General features: G+C 47.1%; 5 protein-coding genes across 5 annotated transcripts; 3 read left to right on the top strand and 2 right to left on the bottom strand.

Annotated features, from left to right (window-relative positions):
- Positions 1 to 393: 393 nt before the first annotated feature.
- Positions 394 to 1,058, top strand: LOC115481142 (histone H1-like). The gene has a single exon (XM_030220185.1). The coding sequence runs from the start codon at positions 444 to 446 to the stop codon at positions 1,056 to 1,058; it is 615 nt and encodes a 204-aa protein (XP_030076045.1). The 5' UTR covers positions 394 to 443.
- A 447-nt stretch (positions 1,059 to 1,505) lies between these two features.
- Positions 1,506 to 26,733, bottom strand: LOC115480961. Its single transcript, XM_030219945.1, has 3 exons — positions 26,325 to 26,733; positions 11,013 to 11,354; positions 1,506 to 1,933 (listed from the first exon to the last, which is right to left on the bottom strand). The coding sequence occupies exons 1-3, from the start codon at positions 26,731 to 26,733 to the stop codon at positions 1,506 to 1,508; spliced, it is 1,179 nt and encodes a 392-aa protein (XP_030075805.1).
- Positions 10,861 to 11,340, bottom strand: LOC115481147 (histone H2B 1.1). The gene has a single exon (XM_030220191.1). It carries the CDS (start codon positions 11,323 to 11,325, stop codon positions 10,945 to 10,947), a length of 381 nt encoding a protein of 126 aa, XP_030076051.1. The 5' UTR covers positions 11,326 to 11,340; the 3' UTR covers positions 10,861 to 10,944.
- On the top strand, positions 11,665 to 12,070 carry LOC115481145 (histone H2A type 1-E-like). Its single transcript, XM_030220189.1, has one exon. It carries the CDS (start codon positions 11,678 to 11,680, stop codon positions 12,068 to 12,070), a length of 393 nt encoding a protein of 130 aa, XP_030076049.1. The 5' UTR covers positions 11,665 to 11,677.
- LOC115481143 (histone H1-like) lies at positions 25,178 to 25,789 on the top strand. The gene has a single exon (XM_030220186.1). It carries the CDS (start codon positions 25,178 to 25,180, stop codon positions 25,787 to 25,789), a length of 612 nt encoding a protein of 203 aa, XP_030076046.1.
- Positions 26,734 to 26,995: the final 262 nt, after the last annotated feature.

Genomic DNA, 26,995 nt, shown 5'->3' with positions numbered 1-26,995 from the left:
GAGATCGCTTTAATTTTCACAAATCAAAATGTTTGTTTTATGGCTTTGGGTGCTGAAGAAGACTGAAGGAAGCAGTTAGTGTGCTCTTTTCAACTTTATTAGCCCACATCTTTACCACAAACCACGGTTTCTCCACACTGTAAACTCTTCTTTTGAGATCCGAATGAGAATGTTTGTGTAAATGAAAGTAATTTCGTTATAAAAACATAATTTCGGGTGCTGAAGAAACACAGGGTTAGAAGAGCCGTAGACCAGATGTCTGTAGCAAGCAGGCATTGAGTGGGCAGCCAATCAGAGGGCGGCTGATACTATAAATAAGAGGAAGAGCGGGGCGGTTCTCAATTTCAAGGCGGCAAGTAAAGATACAGCACGGAGCGGAGTTTAGTAATTTGCTTTTAATCAACTCTAGTACGACTCCTTTATTTTGTTCTTAGAAAGGAAAAATGGCAGAAGAAACCGCTCCAGCGGCAGCCGCTGCATCTCCTCCGGCTGCAGGTGCGGCCAAGAAAAAGGTGAAGAAGCCGGCGGGAGCGCGCAAGTCATCGGGCCCCAGCGTCTCCGAGCTGATCGTGAAGGCCGTGTCAGCTTCAAAGGAGCGCAGCGGCATGTCCCTGGCTGCCCTGAAGAAGGCTCTGGCGGCGTCGGGCTACGACGTGGAGAAGAACAATAGTCGCTTGAAGCTGGCGGTCAAGAGCCTGGTGAGCAAGGGTAACCTCCTGCAGACCAAGGGCAGCGGAGCTTCGGGCTCCTTCAAACTGAACAAGAAGCAGCCGGAGAGCAAGAAGAGCGCTCCCAAAAGCAAGAAACCGGCCGTGAAGAAGCCGAAAAAGGCGGCATCGGTGGGAGTAAAAAAGAGTCCGAAGAGACCCAAGAAACCGTCAGCAGCCGCTACCAAGAAAGTAGCCAAGAGTCCCAAAAAGCCCAAAGCGGTTAAACCCAAGAAAGTGGCTAAGAGCCCGGCTAAAAAAGCTAAACCCTTGAAAGCGAAGGTGAAGAAAAGCCCAGCAAAGGCTGCCAAAGCCAAAAAGGCCGCAAAGGGGGCATCTAAGAAAAAGTGAAGCTGTGTGCCTTGCTTGATTCTCTTATAAACCCAAAGGCTCTTTTCAGAGCCATCACCACACAGATCAGAGAAAGAGTATGAGTTTGCTTCTTATTTAATGACTTGAAAAGCCTGCAAAGGGCGCAGGCGTAGCTGCCTTGTTGGTTTAATTCAGCAGCAGGTACGCTTCTTTAAGAACAGTGTTTCAATACTGCATCAGCCTGAATAGCAGTTTGGGGGAGGGGGAAGAGCCCGCATTACCACAATTCAGTAGAGAACATTGTTCAATACTAGTTTATTGGGAGGTGGGGGGGAAGGGAGAGCCGGGAAGAAAGACTGCAAGATGTTGCTTACAGTCCCTAAGTACTAACCATAGAGCAGACTGACTCGTCAGCTCTTTTTGTGTAGGGATGTAGTGGCTCTAAAAAGAGCCTTTTGCTTGTGTGTAGCTGGAGTAGAACGCTTTTTAAGCCCTCTCACCACGAATACGACGGGCCAGCTGGATATCTTTGGGCATGATGGTGACTCTCTTGGCGTGGATAGCGCACAGATTGGTATCCTCGAAAAGCCCCACCAGGTAAGCCTCGCTAGCCTCCTGCAGGGCCATGACAGCCGAGCTCTGGAAGCGCAAGTCGGTCTTGAAATCTTGCGCGATCTCTCGCACCAGGCGTTGGAAGGGCAGCTTGCGAATAAGCAACTCAGTAGACTTTTGGTAGCGGCGGATTTCCCGCAGCGCTACAGTACCCGGTCGATAGCGATGAGGCTTCTTCACACCGCCTGTGGCTGGGGCGCTTTTGCGAGCAGCCTTGGTTGCCAACTGCTTACGAGGAGCTTTTCCTCCAGTAGACTTACGGGCAGTCTGCTTAGTACGGGCCATGTTGGACACAAGCTCTTCTTAACTCTCTTCTGCTTTCAAAAAGATACCAGGCACTGACTGTATATATAAGACTAGAGATCGCGCTGCGCCGTTCTGCTCTTTTATAGGTTGCTACATGGCTGCTGATAGGCTCCGAGAACCGTTTATGAAGGTATGAAAAGCCCGCCCTTTGGCGTGATTGGTGCTTTGCTTAGAGGTGCATCTCTTTCTCTTGTTAGGAAATGGCAGCCTCTTCGTAGAACAAGACTCAGAAACCGTGGTTTGGGTTCACCATTCAATCCATTTTGTTTTTAGTGAACCTGATAAAAGGGTGTCTTACTTAGTGTGGTTTTTTTTTTTGGGGGGGGGGGGGGGGTCGTTTTTGTTTAATATTCTCCACCCTCCTAAATTGTTAACCATTTTGAAATCTTGTAAACGAATGAGTAGACCGAACTCGAGGTTTGAAATTCCCGCCTTCTGCAGTGATCGGAAAGAAACTCTTCTCAGTTACCACTGCCAGCCGCAAACCTGAATCCCAGGGACCAAGAAATGTTCAAATGTCTTGGGATGCTGCTGTTAAATATGCTTACCGAAGGGATTTTTCTCATTTTAGGTCGGGGGGCGGACATAAAAAGGAAAAATGAAGTCTTGACAACTATCTTATTCTCTACAACAGTGTTAGAAGAGGGAATTGGTTGTTAAAATGTGCAAAAGTTGTGCATAGAAACCGTGTTTTTAGAAAGTATACTTGGCATGCACCCTACTTTATTTGCACTGGCTCCATTCAGCTTTTGGCAAAAACTAGCTTTTGGACCAGTAGAAGCCAAGCCTGCCTTGTCTTCCCCTGATACCCGTTTTTTGGGGGGATCAGCTCAGCTCTAAAACAGATAGGGAAGACTCTGCAAGCAAAATTCACAGAAAGGGACTTTGCTGGATAGCAAGTCAAGGATGTTAGATGAGACGGTAGGTATGAGCCAGTAGGTGGAGATTGCCACCATTTTCGCTTCCCCGAAACAATAGCAAAAGATTACTAGAAATAAGGGGCTTCCTATATGTAGATATTTAATTTTTTTATTTCATGATATTTATATCACCACCGCTTAAGATATTATTGTAGCTGGAAGAAATAGCAGTTATAAACTCTGTGTTTTGTGCTCATTTTTCTACTGTTCTATACAATACAGATGGCGAAATGTCATTGAGGATACCCTGTTTACTGATGGGTTCATCTTAACTGTTGTTGTAATGTACCTTGGGAAGCCTGGTATTATAAAGATGGGAATATATTGAAATGAAATGGAAGTCAAATTAAACTCTCCTTTCATAGGGACACATGGAATCACAACCAGAGCTAAAGAAAACTGAAACTAAAAACCAGAGTTCTTTTATTTTTATTTATTTGTTACATTTGTACCCCATATTTTCCCACCTATTTGCAGGCTCAATGTGGCTTACATAGTACCTTGAGGCGTTGGTCCCCATCTCATCTGCCCGCAACCTCGGAGTCATCTTTGACTCCTCCCTCTCCTCTGCGCATATCCAGCAGACTGCCAAGACCTGCCGCTTCTTCCTCTTTAACATCAGCAAAATTCGCCCTTTCCTCTCTGAACACACCACCCGAACTCTCGTCCATGCTCTCATTACCTCTGGCCTTGACTACTGCAACTTACTCCTCACTGGCCTCCCACTTAGCCATCTATCCCCCCTTCAATCTGTTCAGAACTCTGCAGCACGTCTCATATTCCACCAAAACCGATTTACTCATATCACCCCTCTCCTCAAGTCACTTCACTGGCTTCCAATCAGATACTGCATTCAATTCAAGCTTCTCCTTCTTACCTACAAATGCATTCAGTCTACTGCCCCTCACTACCTCTCCTCCCTCATCTCCCCCTATGTTCCCGCCCGTAACCTCCGTTCACAGGACAAATCCCCCCTCTCTGTACCCTTCTCTAACACCGCCAACTCCAGGCTCCGCTCATTCTGCCTCGCCTCACCCTATGCTTGGAACAACCTTCCAGAGCCCTTACACCAAGCCCCCTCCCTGCCCATCTTCAAGTCTTTGCTTAAAACCCACCTCTTCAATGCTGCATTCGGCACCTAACTCTTACCATTCACTAAATCCAGACTGCCCCAATTTGACTGCCCCTATCGGACTGTCCGTTCACTTGTCTCTTAGATTGTAAGCTCCTTGAGCAGGGTCCATCTCTCTATGTTAATTGTACAGCGCTGCGTAACCCTAGTAGCGCTTTAGAAATGTTAATTAGTAGTAGTAGTAATGAAAAACAGATACAAAGTGATGTTATTATCGAAGAGGTTCATGTGTTACAGATACGTTAGGAGAATCGTAGAGAAGAAGAGTTATATAGTGTTCGTTACGGGATTTGGTTTCGTTGTGTTGCTGGATTCAGGCACTTACGTTGGGTCAGTAGGGTATGCCTTTTGGAATAAGATGGTCTTTAGTGATTTCCGGAAGTTAAGGTGGTCATGGATTGTTTTCACAGCTTTTGGGAGGCCATTCCATAGTTGTGCACTTATGTAGGAGAAGCCGGATGCGTAAGTTGTTTTTTATTTCAAGCCTTTGCAATTTGGGTAGTGTAGGTTTAGGTATGATCTAGCATAACTGACTCTTTCTTGTTGGTTGATCTATGAGGTCTATCATGTATCCTGGAACTACACCATATATGATTTTGTGGACCAGAGTGCAAATATTGAAGATGATCCGTTCTTTGATTGGGAGCCAGTGCGGTTTTTCTCAAAGAAGTTTGGCACCGTCGAAGCGTGTTTTGCTGAATATCAATCTGTCTGCTGTATTTTGGGCGGTCTGGATTTTTTTGTTAAGCCGACTTTGCTTCACAATCCAAGTCACAGCTGATTTCATAACTTAATGCCAAATTTACGACCCCTTTTACAAAGCCATGATAGTGATTCCGGCATGTTAAATACCACGAAGACCATAGGAATGAACAGGGCTTCGTCACATTTCTGCCCTGGAATCACTAGTCTGGTTTTGAGAATGGAGCCCTGAAATTCCTGCTACAATTTTGTATCAAAGCATTGATTTGGAGCACTGAATTTAACAATAAGCTATTGTGCAAGATTAAACATGCATTAGTTCAAAATAAGTACAACCAGTGGCGTACCAAGGGGGGGGGGCGGTGGGGGCGGTCCGCCCCGGGTGCCAGTGGGTGGGGGGGGGTGCTCCGCTCCCGCGGCGCCGCACATTATAAAAACCGGCGAAGCAGCGTCGCAGGCAGCGCCTCGTGCCCTGCTTGTAAAAAAAACCCATCAAATCTCCTTCCTTCTCCCCCTCGTCTTGACGTCTTGACGTCGACTCGTGCCTTCCAATCAAATTGGAAAGGGACTGGGGTGGGGATCTCAGAGGGGAGAAGGGGACTGGGGTGGGGGTGTTCAGAGGGGAAAAGAGGAGGGGAGAAGGGGACTGGGGTGGGGATCTCAGACAGGGGAGGGGAGAAGGGGACTGGGGCGGGGATCTCAGAGGGGAGATGGGAAGGGGAGGGGAGAAGGGGACTGGGGTGGGGGTGTTCAGAGGAGAGAAGGGGACTGGGGTGGGGGTCTCAGACAGGAGAAGGGGAGGGGAGAAGGGGACTGGGGTGGGGGTGTTCAGAGGGGAGATGGGGGCTGAAAAAAGGGGCAGAGAGAGGGGACAGATCCTAGATGGAAGGGGGAGCGAGAGGGAGGGCAGACCCTGGATGGATGGGAGAGGGAGGGCAAATGGTGGATTGAAGGGGCAGAGAAAAAGGGCAGGCAGTGGATGGAAGGGACGGCAGAGAGGGCAGACACTGGATGGCAGAGAGAGAGAGAGAGAGAGAGAGTGAAGACAGATGCTGGATGGAAGGAAGACGGTGAAAAGAAGATGAGGAAAGCAGAAACCAGAGACAACAAACTGTAAATAAAATATATTTTTTTATTTTTTTTGCTTTAGGATAAAGTATTGTAGATGTGTTAAATGTTTATAATAGAACATGTAAATAAGGTAATCTTTTTATTGGACTAATTTTAATACATTTTGACTAACTTTCGGAGAACAAAACCCCCTTCCTCAGGTCAGGATAGGATACTGTAACAGCACTATACTGTACTGACCCGAGGATGGAGGTTTTGGCCTCTGAAAGCTAAATGTATTAGTCCAATAAAATGGTATTATTTTACTTTCTATATTTTTATTTCTATTTGTTAATTTGTAAAGTGGTGATTGGTACTTGTTAGTTTTTTCAAATTTACATCTGCTGTCTTTATATTTTGCACAGTACTAGGGGACAGTTTCTGTTTCTGTGGTGTTGCATTGTATGCAGAGTCTGGCATTGGGGGTTCAGTTTAATTTTTGTCTAAATAGAAAGTTTATGATTACTTATTCTATAGTGGATTAGGGTGTATCTGTGTTTGTGAAAAAGACATGGCTTTCAGTTGGCATTGACTGTGCAGGATCTACGATCTGTACTATTCTGTCTGGTTTCGTTTTACAATAGGTGAATTGATGTTCTAGTGCTCACTGTAGTGTTTAAGATGCTTTCCTTTTCCTTGTGTGACTCATAGAAATGACTGCTTATGGTATGGTAGAATTGCTCTATAGGTCCTGAGTGTTTTGTATTCTCGGCATGCCTAGTACTGGATTTGGGGGGGGGGGGGGGGTGTTAAAAAATGACCAGCCCCGGGTGTCAACTACCCTAGGTACGCCACTGAGTACAACCCCACCACCCCACAAGAATACAAAGAATAGCCCCACCCACCCAGGACTACCTTAGAATCTCAGGTGGGATAGTCAGGGCAGGAGCGATTTTCCAGCTCCAATAAACATTTTGAGTGCAGAGTCAGAAAGGGCAGGAGTAAATAGGGATTACCCCTGCCCCAACAACACCCTTAGACTACCAGGGATTGTAAAATAGACCAAAGGGACTTACAGTAGGTGAGCATTAAGGCCTGTGGTTTACTGCACACAATTCTGGTTGTGCTCTAAATCCGGACGATGCATTAGAGAGATGCTTTCTTGGATTGCTGCACCCCCAGTTGCAGAGTCCTATTCGTCTTGGCATTTAAATCGTGGCCTCCCTGCTCTCTGGAGTGTCCTTTGTGAAGAAAATTTGATATGATTGGTATTACATATTTTTGTTCCACATTTTTCCTGAAAGAAGATAATAGTCTGCTAATACCACATTTGAGAATACTGGAAAAATAAATCAGTTTAAAGCAGCAATGGGAAAACAAGTAGAGAACAACAAATAAAGTTTTAGTATGGAATGAACGGAGACTGAGCCAAGGGCAGGTTAGATGGTACTTTATATGTCCATACTCGTCCTCATATTCCATGTAAATATCCTTCATGAGGCTTCGAATAGAGCAACATTTTATGTGTACGGTATGTACACATAGAATATAGGGAGCGCATAGGATCAGTTAAGCTCATTTCTCTTCCTGGTCACATGAAACCTTAAAGAAGTTGAAAAATGAACACCGAGTCTGAGGCACAAATTGTGGTGGAAGGGGGGGATTCAGCAGTCCCGCCTTTTTTTCAGAATACAGTTCTCCATAAGGTCCGTCCACCTTCTATATTAGTGGCAGTTGGAAGGCTGCCCTTTGTCATTCTGCTGCGTGCAGGGCTTTTCACTTTATAAGTTAAAAATGTCTGGTCGTGGTAAAGGTGGGAATGGTTTAGGGAAAGGGGGCACTAAGCGGCATAGGAAGGTGTTACGCGATAACATCCAGGGGATCACAAAGCCCGCTATTCGGCGCCTGGCTCGCCGAGGCGGAGTCAAGCGTATTTCCGGCCTCATCTACAAAGAGACTCACGGGGTGCTGAAGGTTTTCTTGGAGAATGTTATCAGAGACGCCGTCACCTATACTGAGCACGCCAAGCGAAAGACAGTAACAGCTATGGATGTGGTGTATGCCCTGAAGCGCCAGGGCCGTACCCTGTATGGTTTCGGAGCAGGGACGTAGCCACGGGTGGGCCTGGACGGGCCCAGGCCCACCCTCTTGCCCTCCAGGCCCACCCATCCAAATCCTTCATCGCTGTCGCTGCCTTTTCTCCCGCGGCTTCCGGGAGGCAGCGATCAGCGTTACCTGTAGTGCCTGCCCTGAAATTATGCTTTTTTTCTCCCCAGGCTTCGCCCCGCTCGTTTCTTCGCTCGTCTGCTGCGCTGCTATTCAAACAGGCAGCTCCGCTCCTCTCTGCCGCGTCCATCCGGCCCTACTAAACAGGAAGTGCATCAGAGGGCCGGATGGACGCGGCAGAGAGGAGCGGAGCTGCCTGTTTGAATAGCAGCGCTGCCGACGAGCGAAGAAACGAGCGGGGCGAAGCCTGGGGAGACAAGCATAATTTCAGGGCAGGCACTACAGGTAACGCTGATCGCTGCCTCCCGGAAGCCGCGGGAGAAAAGGCAGCGACAGCGATGAAGGATTTGGATGGGTGGGCCTGGAGGGCAAGTGCTGGATTTGTGGTTTGTTGGTTGGGGGGGAAGGGATACTTTTGCCAGAGACAGTCAGACTTGTAGGAGGAAGGGGATTAGAGGGAACTGGGAAGGAAGAGAGCTGCTGGAGGTGGGAGGAAGGGGCTGGAGAGCTTCTGGAAGAGGGAGGGAAGGGAGAGAGCTGCTAGACATGGGAGGGAGAGGAGGAAGGGGTTGGAGAGCTGCTGGACAAGGGAGGAAGAGGAGGAAGGGACTGGAGGGAAGGGCGAGAGCTGCTGGACATGGGAGGAAGAGAAGGAGGGGACGATGGAAGGGAGAGAGCTGCTGAAGGAAGGGGAGGAGGGGACTGAATGGAAGGGAGAGAGCTGCTGGACATGGGAGGGAGAGGAGGAAGGGGCTGGAGAGCTGCTGGACAAGCTAGGAAGAGGAAGAAGGGACTGGTGGAAAGGGGGAGAGCTCCTGGACATGGGAGGAAGAGGAGGAGGGGACGATGGAAGGGAGAGAGCTGCTGAAGGAAGGGGAGGAGGGGACTGAATGGAAGGGAGAGAGCTGCTGGACATGGGAGGGAGAGGAGGAAGGGGCTGGAAAGCTGCTGGACAAGCTAGGAAGAGGAGGAAGGGACTGGAGGGAAGGGAGAGAGCTGCTGGACATGGGAGGAAGAGAAGGAGGGGACGATGGAAGGGAGAGAGCTGCTGAAGGAAGAGGAGGAGGGGATCTGGGTGGAAGGGAGAGAGCTGTTAGATGTGGGAGGAAGAAGAGGAGGGGATCTGGATGGAAGGGAGAGAGCTGCTGGACATGGGAGGAGAACTGGAGGGAAGGGAGAGAACTGCTGGTACAGCACAAGGAGGGAAGGAAGGGAAACAGAGATACCAGACCAAGGAGATGAAGGAAAAGGGAATATTAAACCTACAGCTTGAGGGAGGGAGGCAGGAAATCAAGCAACCAAACCAGATACTGGAAAGAGGAGGGAGAGAGAAGGAGAGAAGCTGGATGGGGTAGGGTCAGAGAGGGTAGAAATATATTGGCACTGGGGACAAAGAGAGGGGAGAAGATGGACAGAGTAATATAGGGACACAGAGAAAAGGAGATACTAAACATGGAGGAAGATAGAGGTACAGAGATGGAAGAAGATGGAAGGATGGCAGAGAAAGAGGGAAAACAGATGGGTGGGGAGAGAGACACTGGATGGAAGGATGCAGAGAGAAAGGGGAGAGACTGGAAGGATGTGGAGAGAGAAGGGACACTGAACAGAAAAGGGTAGAGAGATAGACACTGGTTAGAAGGAGGGAGCGATACATTAGATGGAAGGATCAGGAGAGAGGGTAGATGGGTAGAAGGATGGGGAGAGAAAGAGGGAAGACACTGGATGGAAGGGTAGGGAGAAAGAGGTGACACTGGATGGAAGGATGCAGAAAGAAAGAGGGGAGACTATTGGAGGATGGGGAGAGAGAGGGGAGACACTGGAAGGATGGGGAGAGAAAGAGGAGAGCTGCTGCATGGAAAGGGGGAGTAGTGAAAGATTGGAGAATAAGAGGAAGGGGCATGGGGAGAACAAGGGTGAGAAAAAGATGAAAAGCCATAAGTAGATGAAGGAAATTAAAGAATGGATAGTAAGAATGAATTAAACCTGGACACAGAGAGAGGCAGAAAAATATTGAAGAAAGCAAAGAAAAAGGAGAGAAAAATGAGAAATGGCCAGGAAACCCTGGCAGAAGAGTTAAACGAAAGAAAGCAGAATCTAGAGACACAATACAACAAAGGTAAAGAAAATAATTTTATTTTTAATTTAGGATAAAGTAATATGGTGTTAATAAAGTTTCAGAGACCAATACTTCCTTCCTTAGGTCAGGAGAGGATACCGTAACAGCATTATACTGACCTGAGGCAGGAGGTTTTGGCCTCTGAAAGCTCACTGAAAAGGATTAGTAAATTGTCTGAAATCGGATGCACTGAAAAGCAGCACTTTACCCTGTGTGACAAATGCATCTGAGTGTGACTACATTTTGCTGGGGGGGGGGGGGGGGGGGTACAGAGAAAATTTTGTGCCCACCCACTTTGGGTTCAGGCCCACCCAAAATTGGCAGTCTGGCTACGCCACTGTTTCGGAGGCTAAAGGACCTGACCCTTGAATCTATCCAACCAACCCAAAGGCTCTTTTAAGAGCCACCCACACTTTCAGTAACAGAGCTGTCATGTCAGCTTTTTTCGTTTTGTCTGTATGTTTGTTGAATTGTAGAACACAGTAGTTACGATTTCATGTGTAGCCAGTTCTATTGAGTGTGTTTGTGGGAAAGATTTTTGCTCTTTAATAGAATATTGAGAGAGTTGGGTATGGGAAAGATATGTTTGGAAAGTGAAAATCTCCTTTCCGCTTCCGAAATAAGGTAAAGGAGTAGTGTTATTGTTGGGCCAGCCAGCCCTACTCATGTAGCAAGAAGTTGGAAAGTTTGCTCCTTAATAAAAGCTGTTATATTGAGAGGAGTGTAGGAAAAATATCTTTGCAAGGAGAAAACCTTAACCTCCCTTCCCTAGTAGTGCAGCAAAATTTTAGCGCTTTAGGTGGAGCAAATTAGGTGGCTCTGAAAAGAGCCTTTGGGTTGTGTGCGCGGAAGCTGAGCCCATTACTTGGAGCTGGTGTACTTGGTAACAGCCTTAGTGCCCTCGGACACGGCGTGCTTGGCCAGCTCACCGGGTAGCAGCAGACGCACTGCAGTTTGAATTTCCCTGGAAGTGATGGTAGAGCGCTTATTATAATGAGCCAGGCGGGAAGCTTCTCCAGCGATGCGCTCAAAGATGTCATTCACAAAGGAATTCATGATGTTCATGGCTTTGGAGGAAATGCCGGTGTCGGGATGAACCTGCTTCAGCACTTTATACACGTAGATAGCGTAGCTTTCTTTCCTGCTTCTCCTGCGCTTTTTGCCGTCCTTTTTCTGGGTCTTGCTCACGGCTTTTTTCGATCCCTTTTTGGGCGCGGGAGCAGATTTGGCTGGTTCCGGCATGGTCACAAGCTCGACGTCAAAATCGCTGTCTGGAGTCCACAAAATGAAGAGTGTTACTACTGAAAAAGCTTGTACGGATGGCCATTTATAGGCTCCCCATGCAAATTGCTGGCGCTCAGTTTCTCTCCTTCCTATTTGGTCTAGACTAATGAAACGTCATCAGACCGCCTGGCAGCCCTTTGATTGGCCCATTTGCCTGCCCATTATGATAATAGCTGAAACAGGCGGGTTTCAGGACGGTCGTTTCTTAACCAATGGCGAAGGAGTGCAAGAAACAGTGGTAGAGTATAAAAGCGGTTCCATCTGTGGTGGAAGAGGCTTCAGCAGCTATTTCTTGTAGAAATTGATCGAAATGTCTGGACGTGGCAAGCAAGGGGGTAAAGCTCGGGCTAAGGCTAAGACTCGCTCGTCCCGAGCGGGGCTGCAGTTCCCCGTGGGGCGCGTGCACAGGCTGCTGCGGAAAGGTAACTACGCTGAGCGTGTGGGCGCCGGCGCCCCAGTCTATCTGGCGGCGGTGCTGGAATATCTGACCGCCGAGATCCTCGAACTGGCTGGTAACGCTGCGCGCGATAACAAGAAGACCCGCATCATCCCCAGGCACTTGCAGCTGGCCATCCGCAACGACGAAGAGCTGAACAAACTGCTGGGGAGAGTCACCATCGCGCAGGGCGGCGTGCTGCCCAACATCCAGGCGGTGCTTCTGCCTAAAAAAACCGAGAGTCACAAGGCGGCCAAGAGCAAGTAAAGCTGTCGTGCACAGAGGCTGAAACCAGACACCCAAAAGGCTCTTTTCAGAGCCACCTACTTTATCTTGTAAAGAGCTAGATTTCAGCACGAGCTTCACCTTTAAATAAATAAAATAAGGAATATTTATTAAGTGTTCCTCTGAGTTAGGTATTTCCCCTTAGAGGCTGGTGATGGATAGCGAGAGCACTCCATGGTAATAGCCATGAGTACCTGACTAGTGAGCTTTCCATTTTAATGAGATAATACCTTGGCGCCACAAGGACAGCTAACAAAATAGGCGAGAGAAAAGAAATCAATGATTTGAAAACACACGGAGTTAAAAATTTAGGTATGCCGGGAGTTCTGAGATCACCAGTGAAGACAGAAAATTTGAAATAAAAGCTCCTAATACAGAGCAGCAGCTTTTGGACAGGTCCCCTCTCTGCGCTCTCCAAACTCCCGGCAGCAGTTTTAAGGTCTCGACCGGGAAAGATTTTCTGACCAATCCCTGCACAGAGCGGGCTTTTTCGCTCTGCATATATTAAAGAGCCGCTATTCTCACTCATAGTGAGAGAAAACATGCATTGGAAAATCATGTCATTTGATCCCAGAAACCTGACTGAAATGTAAAAAAATGGACCGCTAGATGACCGAAGAGTAAAAGGGGCGATCAAGGAAGACAAAGCCTAGCCAACAGATTAAATGAGTTTTTTGCTTTGGTCTTCACTGAGGAAGATTTGGGTGGCATACGGGTGCCACAAATGGTATTGGAAGCTGACGAGTGGGAGAAACGTAATGAATTCTCTGTAAACCTGGAGGATGTAACGGGACAGTTCAACAAACTGAAGAGTAGCAAATCTCCTGGACCAGATAGTATTCATCCCAGAGTACTGATAGAACTGAAAAATGAGCTTGCAGGAGCTATTGTTAGTAATATGTAATTTATCCTTAAAATCGAGTGTGGTACCCGAAGATTGGAGGGTGGCTAATGTAATTCCAATTTTTAAAAAAGGTTCCAGAGGAGATCTGGGAAATTTATAGACCTGGGTGCTGGGCAAAATGGTAGAGAATATTATTAAGAACAAAATTGCAGAGGGTATTCAAAAGCATGCATTAATGAGACAAAGTCAACATGGATTTAGTGAAGGGAAATCTTGCCTCACCAATCTACTACATTTCTTTGAAGGGATGAACAAACATATGGATAAAGGTGAGCCGGTTGATATTGTGTATCTGGATTTTCAGAAGGTGTTTGACAAAGTACCTCATGAAAGACTCCAGAAGACATTGGTGAGTCATGGGATAGGAGGTAGTGTTCTATTGTGGATTAAAAACTGGTTAATAGATAGAAGTGGAGAAGGGTAGCTAGTGGGGTTCCCCAGGAGTCTGTGTTGGGACCGCTGTTTTTTAAACATATTTATAAATGACCTAGAGATGGGAGTAACTAGTGAGGTAATTACATTTGCTGATGACACAAAGTTATTCAAAGTTGTTAAATCGCGGAAGGATTGTGAAAAATTACAAGAGGACCTTACGAGACTGGGTGTCTAAATGGCAGATGACGTTTAATTTGAGCAAGTGCAAAGTGATGCATGTGGGAAAGAGGAACCCGAATTATTCCTACGTCATGAAAGGTTCCACGTTAGGAGTCACGGACCAAGAAAGGGATCTAGGTGTCGTCATTGATGATACGTTGAAACCTTCTGCTCAGTGTGCTGCTGCGGCTAAGAAAGCAAATAGAATGCTGGGTACTTTTAGGAAAGGAATGGAAAACAAAAATTAGGATGTTATAATGCCTTTGTATCGCTCCATGGTGTGACCGCACCTCTAATATTGTGTTCAATTCTGGTCGCCGCATCTCAAAAAAGATATAGTGGAATTAGAAAAGGTGCAGAGAAGGGCAACGAAAATTATAGAGGGGATGGGACGACTTCCCTATGAGGAAAGGCTAAAGCAACTAGGGCTCTTCAGCTTGGAGAAAAGGCGGCTGAGGGGAAATATGATAGAGATCTATAAAATAATGAGTGGAGCTGAACTGGTAGATGCGAAGCATCTGTTTACGCTTTCCAAAAATACTAGGACTAGGGGGCATGCGATGAAGCTACAATGTAGTAAATTTAAAACGAATCGGAGAAAATAATCTTCACTCAACGTGTAATTAAACTCTGGAATTCGTTGCCAGAGAATGGAGTAAAGGCAGTTAGCTTAGTGGAGTTTAAAAAAGGTTTGGACATCTTCCTAAAGGAAAAGTCCATAGACCATTATTAAATGGACTTGGGGAAAATCCACTATTTGTAAGATAAGCATTAAAAATGTTTTGTACTTTTTTGGGACCTTGCCATGTATTTGTGACCTGGATTGGCCACTGTTGGAAACAGGATGCTGGGCTTGATGGACCTTTGGTCTTTCCCAGTATGGCAATACTTACGTAAACCAAATCAACCTGCCCATAACTTAGATGTCCGGTGGATATTTTGAACCCAGAAAAAAGCACCGATCCTGGGTTTGATGGACCTTTGGTCTTTCCCAGTATGGCAATACTTACGTAAACCAAATCGACCTGCCCGTAACCTAGATATCCGGTGGATATTTTGAACCCAGAAAAAAGCACCATGGGCCTCTATAACAGGCAAGCATCAAATCTCTCTTGAATGACCCAACATGGGCCATGTTTCGGCGTAATGCCTGCTTCAGGGGTCAGCCCTAGTAATACACTTTAGGTGAAATTCCAGAAGTGCTCTAAATGGGGCACTAATGCTGACCCCTGACGTAGGCATTATGCCGAGACACGGCCTATGTTGGGTCCTTCAATAAAGATTTGATGATGTCCTGTTCTTGGAGTCCCGTGGAGCTTTTTTGTGACTTATTGGTTTCTCTCTGCTGTGGACTCCCTCTTCCTTGTTAGGGCGGTGGATATTTTGTTTACCATTTTTAGCAGAATGGTTATTAATTTAGACAGCCGGAAAGGCAAACCTGAAGGGTCTCATTTAACCAAGGGCTGGGCTTCTTGCCTTAGACCTCGGGCTTCCTCTAATGCTTCTGGATGGACGTTGGATCAGTGCAGAAGTTGAGTTTTGCTTGGGTAGGGTGTCACGGGACTGGCTTCTTTAAGTCAAATGCCAATTGCCGCCGGACACACTTGACCCCATTGGCACCTGTCCTTGAGGGTGGGCTTTGGGGCAAGAATATTTAAGCAGCCCACTTTGAGGATCAGGGCCTTCCTGTTCCTTGAAGGAGGCTTACCCACTCTTGGTGGGGGTGCAGTTATGAAGGCCAAGACCATGCAGGTCCAGTGCTGGTAACGTTTAATATGAAGAAAAACCCTAATCTACAGACAGTGAAATGTGGAGACAATTGTTCTGTAGATTACAAAAACAAGCAGCCCCCTTCTACCCCTCTTCCGACCATGTATTTGAAAGGCAATTCTGCAATTCACTGTTTTGGATAGGTGTGCTCAAAGAGGCCATTTGGAGACTATTTGAATGCAGTAGGTTTTCATCTCACTCGGTAGATCAGGGCTTTCCTGCCCCTTGAAGGAGGCTTACCCACCCTCCCTCCCTCCTTTTGTCCTGGGCCTGGTTTCTGAGCTGATGGGAAGGGTGTGTGTGTGTGTTTATGTGTTTGGGGGGGGGGCTAGGGTTGTCGCAATGTGGGTGGACACCCGAGTTTATAGGGGTTGTGACTCTTGAGGTACGAGTCATAACAAGAAGCGAGGTACAAGATATGTTTTATTATGGTGGGTCGCAAGACCCGTTTACTGGGCATGGGTCCCGTGCCTGCTCTAGCACTTTTGCTGTCAAGGTGGAGCTATGAGGGGGTTACAGTAAGATGTAGGTAAGTTAGTCCCAGCTCCAAGGGTTAAATACTTTATGGCAAAAGGTTGAAGGATCCCCACTGACCTAATAAGAGAACAATGGCAGGAGAAAGTTGCACCCTGAGAGACCTCACAAGCTCTGTGTGTGTTAGCTCACAAGTGACGTCCCATATGAATCGTGGGCTGCTCGGAGATGCAGAGGTGGGAAAAGCACCTGATGCCTTTTCATCGCTAAACTGGGAACTTATGCATTTTGCTGTTCATAGTGTAGATGTGGAATAGCTCTAGCAAAAAATAGCTCTAGCAAAAAGTCATTCGTGCTTCATTGGTATGGTGGAGAAAAGTCCATAGAAACCACTGGTAAAATACCAAAGGATTTGTGCGCGGTTATATAATATTCAAAATATAACTCACGCAGCGGTTCTATCATTGGGCAAAAACTCTTCACAAGCAGAAATGAAATCGTTCTCACGGACTAAACTTTTAAGCCTTTTGAACAACTCAGCATAAGAAAAGGAAGAAAAAGCACTTAGCTTTCACTAGAAACAAGCACTATTCATTGTCCATTCTGTCCGTTCTAGGAGATCACAGTTTCACCTAAAGACACTGCTTCGTCAGGAACAGAGTGCTCACATGTTATGCTGAAAATTTAGGTTGAAGGCATTGAATTTTCCAAAATGGACAATCACAAAGCATTTAATTATACAGCTCATTGCGGGTTTGCTGAGACTGGGAAGTGCATGAAAAGGAAAATAAATTAGCTATTTTTCCCGTAATTCTTCTTCCCACAAAAAGTAGTAATGACCACTTATGTGTAGACTAATGATGTGCATCAGACAAAGAGCTTTCAATGAACCAGGCTGATGAACTGTCAGGTCGTCCAGTACCAATTTGCTGTGGATCTTTGTCTTGTTTAATGACAAATTCTCTCTTATGGAGACAGCAGACCATAATTGGAGGTTTGACCCCCAGAATCATGTAATAGCCAAATCCCTGACTAAAAAGAGGCTATGCAATACCATTTCTTGGTCACCAGAAGGCAAAGCTCCAAAGACCTGCATTGGTGACTACTCGAGTACTGGCTAATGCTGAACTACATCTTAAAAGCTATGTGATACACACTTACAGCTCAGATGATGCCATTAGAAGTGCACTCGGGCAAACAAATCGATATGAAGAATAGCATTCTGTTGTGTACCTGAGACACAAATTCCTCAACAGAGGTACCCTTGGTCGCTATTGAGAAAAGTGACTGTCCTTGATGCGACCAGACTGAAAAGCTTTTACCTGCTGGTCCTCCATATTCTTTTTGAGGTAAGGACTATCCTCGGTGAGTCCAGTAAACCCTGCATCTCCCGTGAACTGCCTTTCTGTGTGACGAGGAGAAGATTTGCAAATTATCTATGAGTCCTAGGTGGGACCAGTGGCGTAGCTAGGGTAGTTGATACCCGGGGCCGGTCATTTTTTAACACCACCCCCCCCCCCTGATATCCAGTACTAGGCATACCGAGAATACAAAACACTCAGGACCTATAGAGCAATTCTACCATACCATAAGCAGTAATTTGTACGAGTCACACAAGGAAAAGGAATGCATCTTAAACACTACAGTGACCACTAGAACATCAATTCACCTATTGTAAAACGAAAACAGACAGATTAGTACAGATCGTCGATCCTGCACAATGCCAACCGAAAGCCATGTCTTTTTCACAAATAGATACACCCTAATCCACTATAGAATAAGTAATCATAAACTTTCTATTTAGACAAAAATTAAACTGAACCCCCGATGCCAGACTCTGCATACAATGCAACACCACAGAAACAGAAAATGTCCTCTAGTACTGTGCAAAATATAAAGACAGCAGATGTAAATTTGAAAAAACTAACAAATACCAATCACCACTTTACAAATTAACAAATAGAAATAAAACAAATAATATCATTTTATTGGACTAATACATTTAGCTTTCAGAGGCCAAAACCTCCTTCCTCAGGTCAATTCAGTATAGTACTGTTAGTGTCCTATCCTGACCTGAGAAAGGGGGTTTTGTTCTCTGAAAGTAAAATGTAGTAAAATTAGTCCAATAAAAAGATTACCTTATTTACAAGTTCTATTATAAACATTTATTAACACAGCTACAATACTACTTTATCCTAAAGCAAAAAAATAAAAATATATATTTACAGTTCGTTGTCTCTGGTTTCTGCTTTCCTCATCTTTTCACTGTCGTCCTTCTATCCAGCATCTGTCTTCGCTCTCTCTCTCTGCCATCCAGTGTCTGCCCTCTCTCTCTGCCCCTTCCATCCACTGTCTGCCCTCTCTCCCTTCCATCCACTTCTACCCCTTCCATGCACCATCTGCCCCAGTCTGCCATCTCTCTCCCCCTTCCATCAACATCTGCCCTCTATCTCTGCACCTTCCATCCACCCACCCACCATCTGCCCTTTCTCTCTGCCCCTTCAATCCGTCTGCCCTCCCTCTCCCATCCGTCCAGGGTCTGCCCTCCCTCACGTGCCCCCTTTCCATCCAGGATCTGTCCCCTCTCTCTCTGCCCCCTCTTTTCAGCCCCCAGTTCCAGTCCCCTTCATCCACCACATGCCTTGCATCCCCCCCCTTTCAGCCCCAGACCCATTCTCCCACCTGCCCCAGGCATGGACCCATTTTCCCTCCTGCCCCCTTGTCAGACCCCAGTTCCAGCTTCAGACCCCTTCTCCCATCTGAGCACTCCCCTCCCTCCCTCCCAATCCCCTTCTCCCCTCTCTGAGCACCCATCTGAGCTCCCCCACCCCTCCCCAATCCCCTTCTCCCCTCCTTGATGCTCTCCCACCCTCCCTAATCCCCTTTAAGCACCCCTCTGAGCTCCCACACCCTTCCCCAATCCCCTTCTCCACTCTCTGAGCTCCCCCACCCTCCCTAACCCCATTTAAGCACCCCTCTGAGCTCCCCCACCCTTCCCCAATCCCCATCTCCCCTCTCTGAGCTCCCCCACCCTCCCTAATCCCCTTTAAGCACCCCTTTGAGGTCCTCCACCCCTCCTCAATCCCCTTCTCCCCTCCTTGATGCTCTCCCACCCTCCCTAATCCCCTTTAAGCACCCCTCTGAGTGCCCCCACCCCTCCCCAATCCCATTCTCCCCTCTGAATCCCCCCCCCCGACCCGACCTGAGATCCGTTCTCCTACCCTGTCCTGCTTTAAAAAAAATTTTTTGAAGCGCTGGAAAGTGGCAGGCAGCACGCCTCGCGTCTGCCCTGCTAGTAAAGAAGATCTCGCTGACGTCGTCGCCCTTCCCACATTGAGTCCCGCCCCCCTCTGAGGCAACTTCCTATTACCGTGAGGGTGGGCGGGACTCAGTGTGGGAAGGACAACGACGTCAGCGAGATCTTCTTTACTAGCAGGGCAGACGCGAGGGCGATGCCTGCCACTCTCCGGCGCTTCAAAAAAAAAATTTTTAAGGTGGAGTAGCGGGAGCGGAGCACCCCCTCACCCGATGACACCCGGGGCGGACCGCCCCCACCGCCCCGCCCTTGCTACGACACTGGGTGGGACTTTAATGTGCCAGCACAACAGGGTTGCCAGATGGGCGGTTTTCCCGCCCAATTGGGCGGTTTTCCGTAACCCGCCTCGAGAAACTTTTGCCCGCGGCGGGTTGCGGTTTTTTGGGCTTGTTTTTTTTTTTTCTGTGCGACTTTTGGGCGGTTTTTCGGCCGGCGGGGGTGAGGCTAATGGCGACAGAGGCGGGGTTTGGTGACGTATTGGGCGGGGCGAGGTGACGTAATGGCCCGGGCAATGACGGTGGGGTCGGGGCTGATGACGGAGGGGGCGGGGGTGATGACGGAAGGGGTGGGGCTGATGACAGCGGGGGCGGGGTGATGACGGAAGGGGCGGGGTTGCTGACGGTGGGGGTGATGACGGAAGGGGCGGGGGTGGGGTGTGTGCGGGTTTTGGGCTGTTTTGGGTGGGAATTTTTTTTTTTATATGGCAACACTGAGCACAAACAGGACAGACCATAGATCAGTAGGGAGATAAATGTATCCCCCCATCTCCTCCCCACCCAAGGTCATAAAACATGGTGCTAAAGCCATACAGTTAAGCTCAAGTATTTTCACTCTTCAAAATTTGGCATGTGGTTAGCTGCCTATCTTTGAATTGAGGTCTGAGGACTCCACCCTTTGCTGCTAGAATGTGAGCAACTCATTTGTGGTTTTTCACATTTAAGGCTCTGTCTATTTTCAGTTTCTTTCCTTTTATTCTTTTGAGGTGGAGAGTTCTGGCTCTGACTCATTTCTTCTAATACACTTTTTTTTTGTGTGTGTTTATTAAGAAAAAAAAAGGTTGTGTCTAGTAAATTGATTCATTACAGCAAAGACACTGCATTAGAGGAGTCCATAAAAAGGTACCCTAGGCATTTAAATCTCATTCAGAACCAAAATAAAGTATTAGTTTTGCTCTGTCCGAAACCTCAAAGATGTTCTTAAATTGCTGACAAAACAGCACAGAGAGGTTTCAAAGCACAAGGCACAGTCGAAAAAAGCAAAAAAAAGCACCAAGAGCCTCCAAAATCGGGACAAATTCTTTAATTCCACAGCAAAGATCTAAATGGTACATCAATCTCCTAGAGGGGTGGTTGGATATATGTTTTCTAATGATAAAGAACCAACTGGAAAACTTAGGTTCATCAATAAAGAGGAATTTATCCCAGCGTAACTGAAGCCGAATAGGAACGGAATCTGCTGACACATTTAGAGCCTCCGATCCAATCTGTCTAATTCCATTGATGTTCTTCTTGGCATTTCTTTCGAGAGAATATAGTAAAAGCAGTGATGAGGCTGTACTTTCAAAATTCTGAGACTTAAATTTGTGGGGAAAATTGGGATATTTCCTTATGTAACCAAACAAACACAAGAGCATAGAATAAGGGCGATTGGCCGGTCCAGGGTCCGCAGTCGATGGGGGTAAATTGGGGAACAGTGAGCAGTTCCTTATCTCTGACAACAGCCTGGGCAGCTGCGGAGGCATCCAGCTTAAGACGTTTCTTGCCCAGGCCGCAGGAAAAGTAGGGTGTGTCGGGTGGGAATGAGGGGAAGCTGAACGAGCAATGGGAAGAAAAATGCTTCTGATTGGAAGCATTTTTTAAAATAGGAACTCTTCTTTAAGCCCCGCGGTAGGACCAGAACAGAGGGCGGCCTCCTCAGAGTTGGATCATTCCTGCTCCTCGGAGGTATGCTGATTGCCCACCTTCACACCCTAGAGTCAAAGGCTGGCTAATGTTGCAACTTTGGGGGGAAAGGGTACCCAAGCTAGAAGCACCTTCAAAGGAAGCCCTTTGAAGTAGGCCTTAACATTCACGGGGTGGTCAGTGTTAGATCCAGGGCTTTTTTTGAGGGGGTACTTGGGGGTTCTGAGTAACGGCACCTGTTCCATTGTCTACTAAAATTGATCCATGGTCCCCAAATTTTAATGAAAGATCTCAGGCTCTACACATCAATTCTGCCTTGTCATAGATTGTGTGACTGGTGCATAAGGCCTGGCTATTGTGGGGTGGGTCCAGTGGTGTACTGGAGCCGGCTCGCACCGGCTCGCAAGAGCCGGTTGTTAAATTTTCTTCCAGCTTACGAGCCAGTTGTTGCAAATAGCGAGCCAGCTCTGGCTCTCCTCCCTCCCTTCGGATCCGCCTCACCACCCGCTTGTTTTTTAAATTCTTCACTTCCAGCGCCGAGTCGCCGACTGTCCTGAGTCCTCCCTTGCCGATTTGCGCTTTAAAAATGGCCGCTGAGACTTCCAGAGGCGGCCTCGCGAGACTTCGGCTGAAGTCTCGGCGGCCATTTTGAAGCGCGAATCGGCAAGGGAGGACTCAGGACAGTCGGCGACTCGGCGCTGGAAGCGAAGAATTTAAAAAACAAGCAGGCGCGCGGTGAGGGACCGGATCGGGATGGAGGAGAAGAAGAATTTCATAAAAGAACTTGGGAGGGGGTGGCAGGGGGGAAAAGAGAGTCGCTGCTGGGCATGGGTGGATGGAGGGGGTCGCTGGACATAGGTGCATGCAGGACAGGGGAGAGGAGGGTCACTGCTGGACATGGGTGCATGCAGGGCAGGGCAGAGGAGGGTCGCTGGGTATGGGTGCATGCAGGGCAGGGGAGAGGAGGGTCACTGCTGGACATGGGTGCATGGAGGGCAGGGGAAAGGAGGGTCACTGCTGCACATGGGTGCATGCAGGGGAGAGGAGGGTCACTGCTAGACATCTGGGTGCATGCAGGGCAGGGCAGAGGAGGGTCACTGCTAGACATCTGGGTGCATGCAGGGCAGGGCAGAGGAGGGTCACTGCTGGACATGGGTGCATGCAGGGCAGGGGAGAGGAGGGGAGAGAGAAGAAATGCTGGACATGGATGGAGGGGAGAGAAGAGTGAGGAAGGAGATGAGATGAGGGAAAAGGAAGAGAGGAGAAAAACTGCACATGGATGAAGAAAACAGGCAGAAGCTGAGGACCAGAAATGAAGAAGAAAGGAGGAAAGAAAGAAATGGAAAGGAAGCCCTGTAAACGGAGTTAAGAGGACAGATAGCAGCAGAATCGGATACTGGGTCAGCATGATCAGAAAAACAGTCACCAGGCAACAAAGGTAGAAAAAAAATCATTTTATTTTCATTATAGTGTTTGGAATATGTTCACTTTGAGAATCAGGTTCTCAACATTAAAAGTTTATATTTATTTACTTATTTATGGCATTTTATCCCACATTAAACATGAATTAGATTGGAACCTGGGATCATTTAATTTTTTTTCCTGGAGAGAGTAATGCATTGCCCCCCACCCCCGCTATAGCCAGCTCTGCAATTTTGGGGGGGCGCAGAGGTGGACGGGGGGGGGGGGGGCGCTGAGGTGGACCGAGGAGAGAGCCTGTTGTTAAAAATTTACCAGCACACCACTGGGTAGGTCCCTCAGTAATTACCCCACCCCTGAAAGGTGGCCTGGCATTTGAGTACCAGCACCTTTTTCGCTAGAAAAAACGCACTGGTTATATCTATGCTCTCAAGTGCAGACCTGGGGGATCAGATTTCTTTATTTGCCCTTGCGGCCAGGCAAGGTATTTTGGCTAATCCCTGATTAATGTTTTATTGCTCGGAGAAGATACTGTAACCACCTTTGAAGAGAAGCTGCAGCTTTGTGTTTTATACCATTAAATGCTTGTTAAAGTTAAAGAAGTCTGGTCAATTACAGTGGTTTAATTATTTTCAGGTATAGGAGATGCCTGGCATCCCCCGTTAAGGCTTTCCTGGCCTTAAGATGAGAAATGCTATCCTTGGTGGCGGTGGTAGGGGGGTGTCATTTTTGCTGGCATATCCTTGTTAATGTATGATATTTATACCTGGTTGCAAAATATATGTATTTTCTGTCAGAGCAATAAAGAACCTTACTGGACTTAAATTAGATCATGTTGTAGGATTGTTGTAGGAGGTGGAAGGCCTCCAAATATTTAATATACAGAATTAATTTTCTCATATTGGACAGAGAGGAATGAAGGCTTCTCTCCTTTCAAATCATGAGAAACAGAGCTTGCTGGAATAGCAATTACACTTTACCTCCCCCCTCTTGCCAAGCCAGGTGAATTGTAAATCTGAATTGCCCCCAATCTCATCCATTAAGTGTGACCGGTCTCAGGGAAATTCAGGTGACAGAATTCTTTTCCCATGCCCCTTGGAAGTAAGGCTGCAGTAGTTAATTTTTGTCTCCTCTTTTAGAATAAGGGGAAATACAAAGATAAAAGATCATAGGTTCTGAGAAATATATCCTTGTGTGAGAAAAGCTGTAAAGATGGACAAACAGACCAAATGTTTTCCTCAAAACAGATGCTATGTATTTCTTTATTGATGGGAGATCCTGACTGACTGTGGGATACTACCAATTGTGGAGGTGAGGGAAGCCCTCCCCTCTCTCTTGCTCTTTTGTACTGTAAGGGAAAGAAAGTTCTATATATTATGTCTTTGCCAGATAAGAAGTTGGTCAGTGTCTAGTGCACTCTGCCCCATGCCAGGGGATGGAGAGCCTGACCTGATCATTTCCATTCTCCTTTCATGTTTTTTCTCCTCTTTTCTATACTAGACTATACTTGAATATTTTCTTATTTTTGTATCCTAATCTCTGGATAATTAAATAAACCTGTGTTAACCCCAGGAAGCGCTTCCTTGGTCTCTTTTTGTCTTGGTTACAGTCTAAAATAGTGCTACCAGTTGTCTGGTTCTTTTAAGGTATTGGTCGAGGGGATTGCATTTGTGAGAGTAGTGCCTAGCCGTGATTAGAGACTCTGGAGGCAGCACGAAAAGCACAAACAATCACAACAGGAGAGTTAATTCTCACTAAGGCCTTGTGGTGTAAAAAGAAACTTAATGGACCTAAAGAAGATCACAACAAGAGATCTGATGAGGACTCAAGCGATTATGGTAGTAGGACGGGATGTAATTCTCGCTAAAGCCTTTTGGTGTTATTTAGAAAGTTACATATATAATCTCCTTATCAATTTGTTACTCTTATTTCCTTTTTATGGTCTGAAAGGATTTGATACATTGTTTTTTTCTTGTGGAGATTGTTTTCTTTCCTTGTTTGATGTTTTGTACATTATTTTCTATGAATACACCCCAGGCAACACTTGAGCACCTAAACTGGGGTTTTGATTATTAAGACAACAAACTTTTAATAGGTTCAATACCAGGATAGTGCAGAATAGTATGTGCTAGTTCTCTTCAGTTAGATCGGTTTTTTTTAATGAGAATTTTCCCAGGGAAGAGCCGATGAGGAACAGTGTCGTTTTACACCTTTTAAAAAATTGTTCCAGAGAGTTTATATAAATGCAGAGCCAGAGATCGCTTTATTTTTAATAAATCAAAATGTTTGTTTTATGGCTTTGGGTGCTGAAGAAGACTGAAGGAAGTAGTTAGTGTGCTCTTTTCAACTTTACTAGCCCATATCTAGATCACAAACCACGGTTTCTCCACACTGTAAACTCTTCTTTTGAGATCCGAATGAGAATGTTTGTGTAAATGAAAGTCATTTTGTTATAAAAACATAATTTCGGGTGCTGAAGAAACACAGGGCTAGAAGAACCGTAGCCTAGGCGTCTGTAGCAAGCAGGCATTGAGTGGGCAGCCAATCAGAGGGCGGCTGAAACTATAAATAAGAGCATCAGCTGGCTGGCGGCGGTCCACTAGCAAGTGAAGGAGAAACGCGGAGCTTTGAATTTGTGTTTTTCTCCGTCCTAGTCAGATTCCTTTTTATTTGTTGTTGTTTTTAGGGTTATTACGACTGAGAAAGGGAGAATGGCAGAAATGGCTCCAGCGGCTGCAGCTCCAGGCGCGGCCAAGAAAAAGGTGAAGAAGCTGGCTCGAGCGGCAAAAGCTCGCAAGTCATCGGGCCCCAGCGTCTCCGAGCTGATCGTGAAGGCCGTGTCAGCTTCAAAGGAGCGCAGCGGCATGTCCCTGGCTGCCCTGAAGAAGGCTGTGGCGGCATCTGGCTACGACGTGGAGAAGAACAATAGTCGCTTGAAGCTGGCGGTCAAGAGCCTGGTGAGCAAGGGTAACCTCCTGCAGACCAAGGGCAGCGGAGCTTCGGGCTCCTTCAAACTGAACAAGAAGCAGCCGGAGAGCAAGAAGAAGAGCGCTCCCAAAAGCAAGAAACCGGCCGTGAAGAAGCCGAAAAAGGCGGCATCGGCGGGACTGAAAAAGAGTCCGAAGAGAGCCAAGAAACCGTCAGCAGCCGCTACCAAGAAAGTAGCCAAGAGCCCCAAAAAGCCCAAAGCGGTTAAACCCAAGAAAGTAGCTAAGAGCCCGGCTAAAACTAAAGCAGTGAAACCGAAGGTGAAGAAAAGCCCAGCAAAGGGTGCGAAACCCAAAGCCAAAAAGGCCACAAAGGGGGCACTTAAGAAAAAGTGAAGCTGTGTGTCTTTCTTGATCTTATAAACCTAAAGGCTCTTTTCAGAGCCACCACCACACAGATCAAAGAAAGAGTAAGATGATTTTGGTTCTTGCTAAATGACTTGAAAAGCCTGCTTCTGCACAATTATATATTATATAAGCCGGAGTTTCGGTACACCAAAGGATAGACACAGGCGTAGCTGCCAGCAAGTTGGTTTAATTCAGCAGAAGCAGGTACGCTTCTTTGGCCTTTACTGGGTGCAAAAAACCCCCAAAACATTGCAATTCAGCAGACAAGAACAGGCCAAGTGTATTAGCCTGAATAGCGGTTTGGGGGGGGGGGGGGGGGAAGAGCCCGCATTACCACAATTCAGTAGAGGAGAACATGGTTTATTGGGGGGGAGGGAGAGCCGGGAAGAAAGACTACAAGATGCTGCCTACAATCTCTAAGTAGTAACCATAGAGCAGACTGACTCGTCAGCTCTTTTTGTGTAGGGATGTGGTGGCTCTTAAAAGAGCCTTTTGGGTGTGTTGCTTGAGTAGAATGCTTTTTAAGCCCTCTCGCCACGAATACGACGGGCCAGCTGGATATCTTTGGGCATGATGGTGACTCTCTTGGCGTGGATAGCGCACAGATTGGTATCCTCGAAGAGCCCCACCAGGTAAGCCTCGCTAGCCTCCTGCAGGGCCATGACAGCCGAGCTCTGGAAGCGCAAGTCGGTCTTGAAATCTTGCGCGATCTCTCGCACCAGGCGTTGGAAGGGCAGCTTGCGAATAAGTAACTCAGTAGACTTTTGGTAGCGGCGGATTTCCCGCAGCGCTACAGTACCCGGTCGATAGCGATGAGGCTTCTTCACACCGCCTGTGGCCGGGGCGCTTTTACGAGCGGCCTTGGTCGCCAACTGCTTACGAGGAGCTTTTCCTCCAGTCGACTTACGGGCAGTCTGCTTAGTACGGGCCATGCTAGACACAAGCTCTTAATCTTAACTCTCTTTCTGCTTTCAAAAAGATATCCACACTGTATAAAGCCAGAGGGCGCCGTTCTGCTCTTTTATAGGTTGCTCCATGGCTGCTGATAGGCTCCGAGAACCGTTTATGAAGGTATGAAAAGCCCGCCCTTTGGCGTGATTGGTGCTTTGCTTAGAGGTGCATCTCTTTCTCTTGTTAGGAAATGGTAGCCTTCGTAGAACAAGACTCAGAAACCGTGGTTTGGGTTCACGTTTG

This window comes from Microcaecilia unicolor, chromosome 11 (genome assembly GCF_901765095.1).
Source record: "Microcaecilia unicolor chromosome 11, aMicUni1.1, whole genome shotgun sequence".
In the NCBI taxonomy this organism is placed as follows: Eukaryota; Metazoa; Chordata; class Amphibia; order Gymnophiona; family Siphonopidae; genus Microcaecilia; species Microcaecilia unicolor.
Note: the sequence above shows the minus strand (reverse complement) of the source record. Positions and strands in the feature narration are given on the sequence as shown.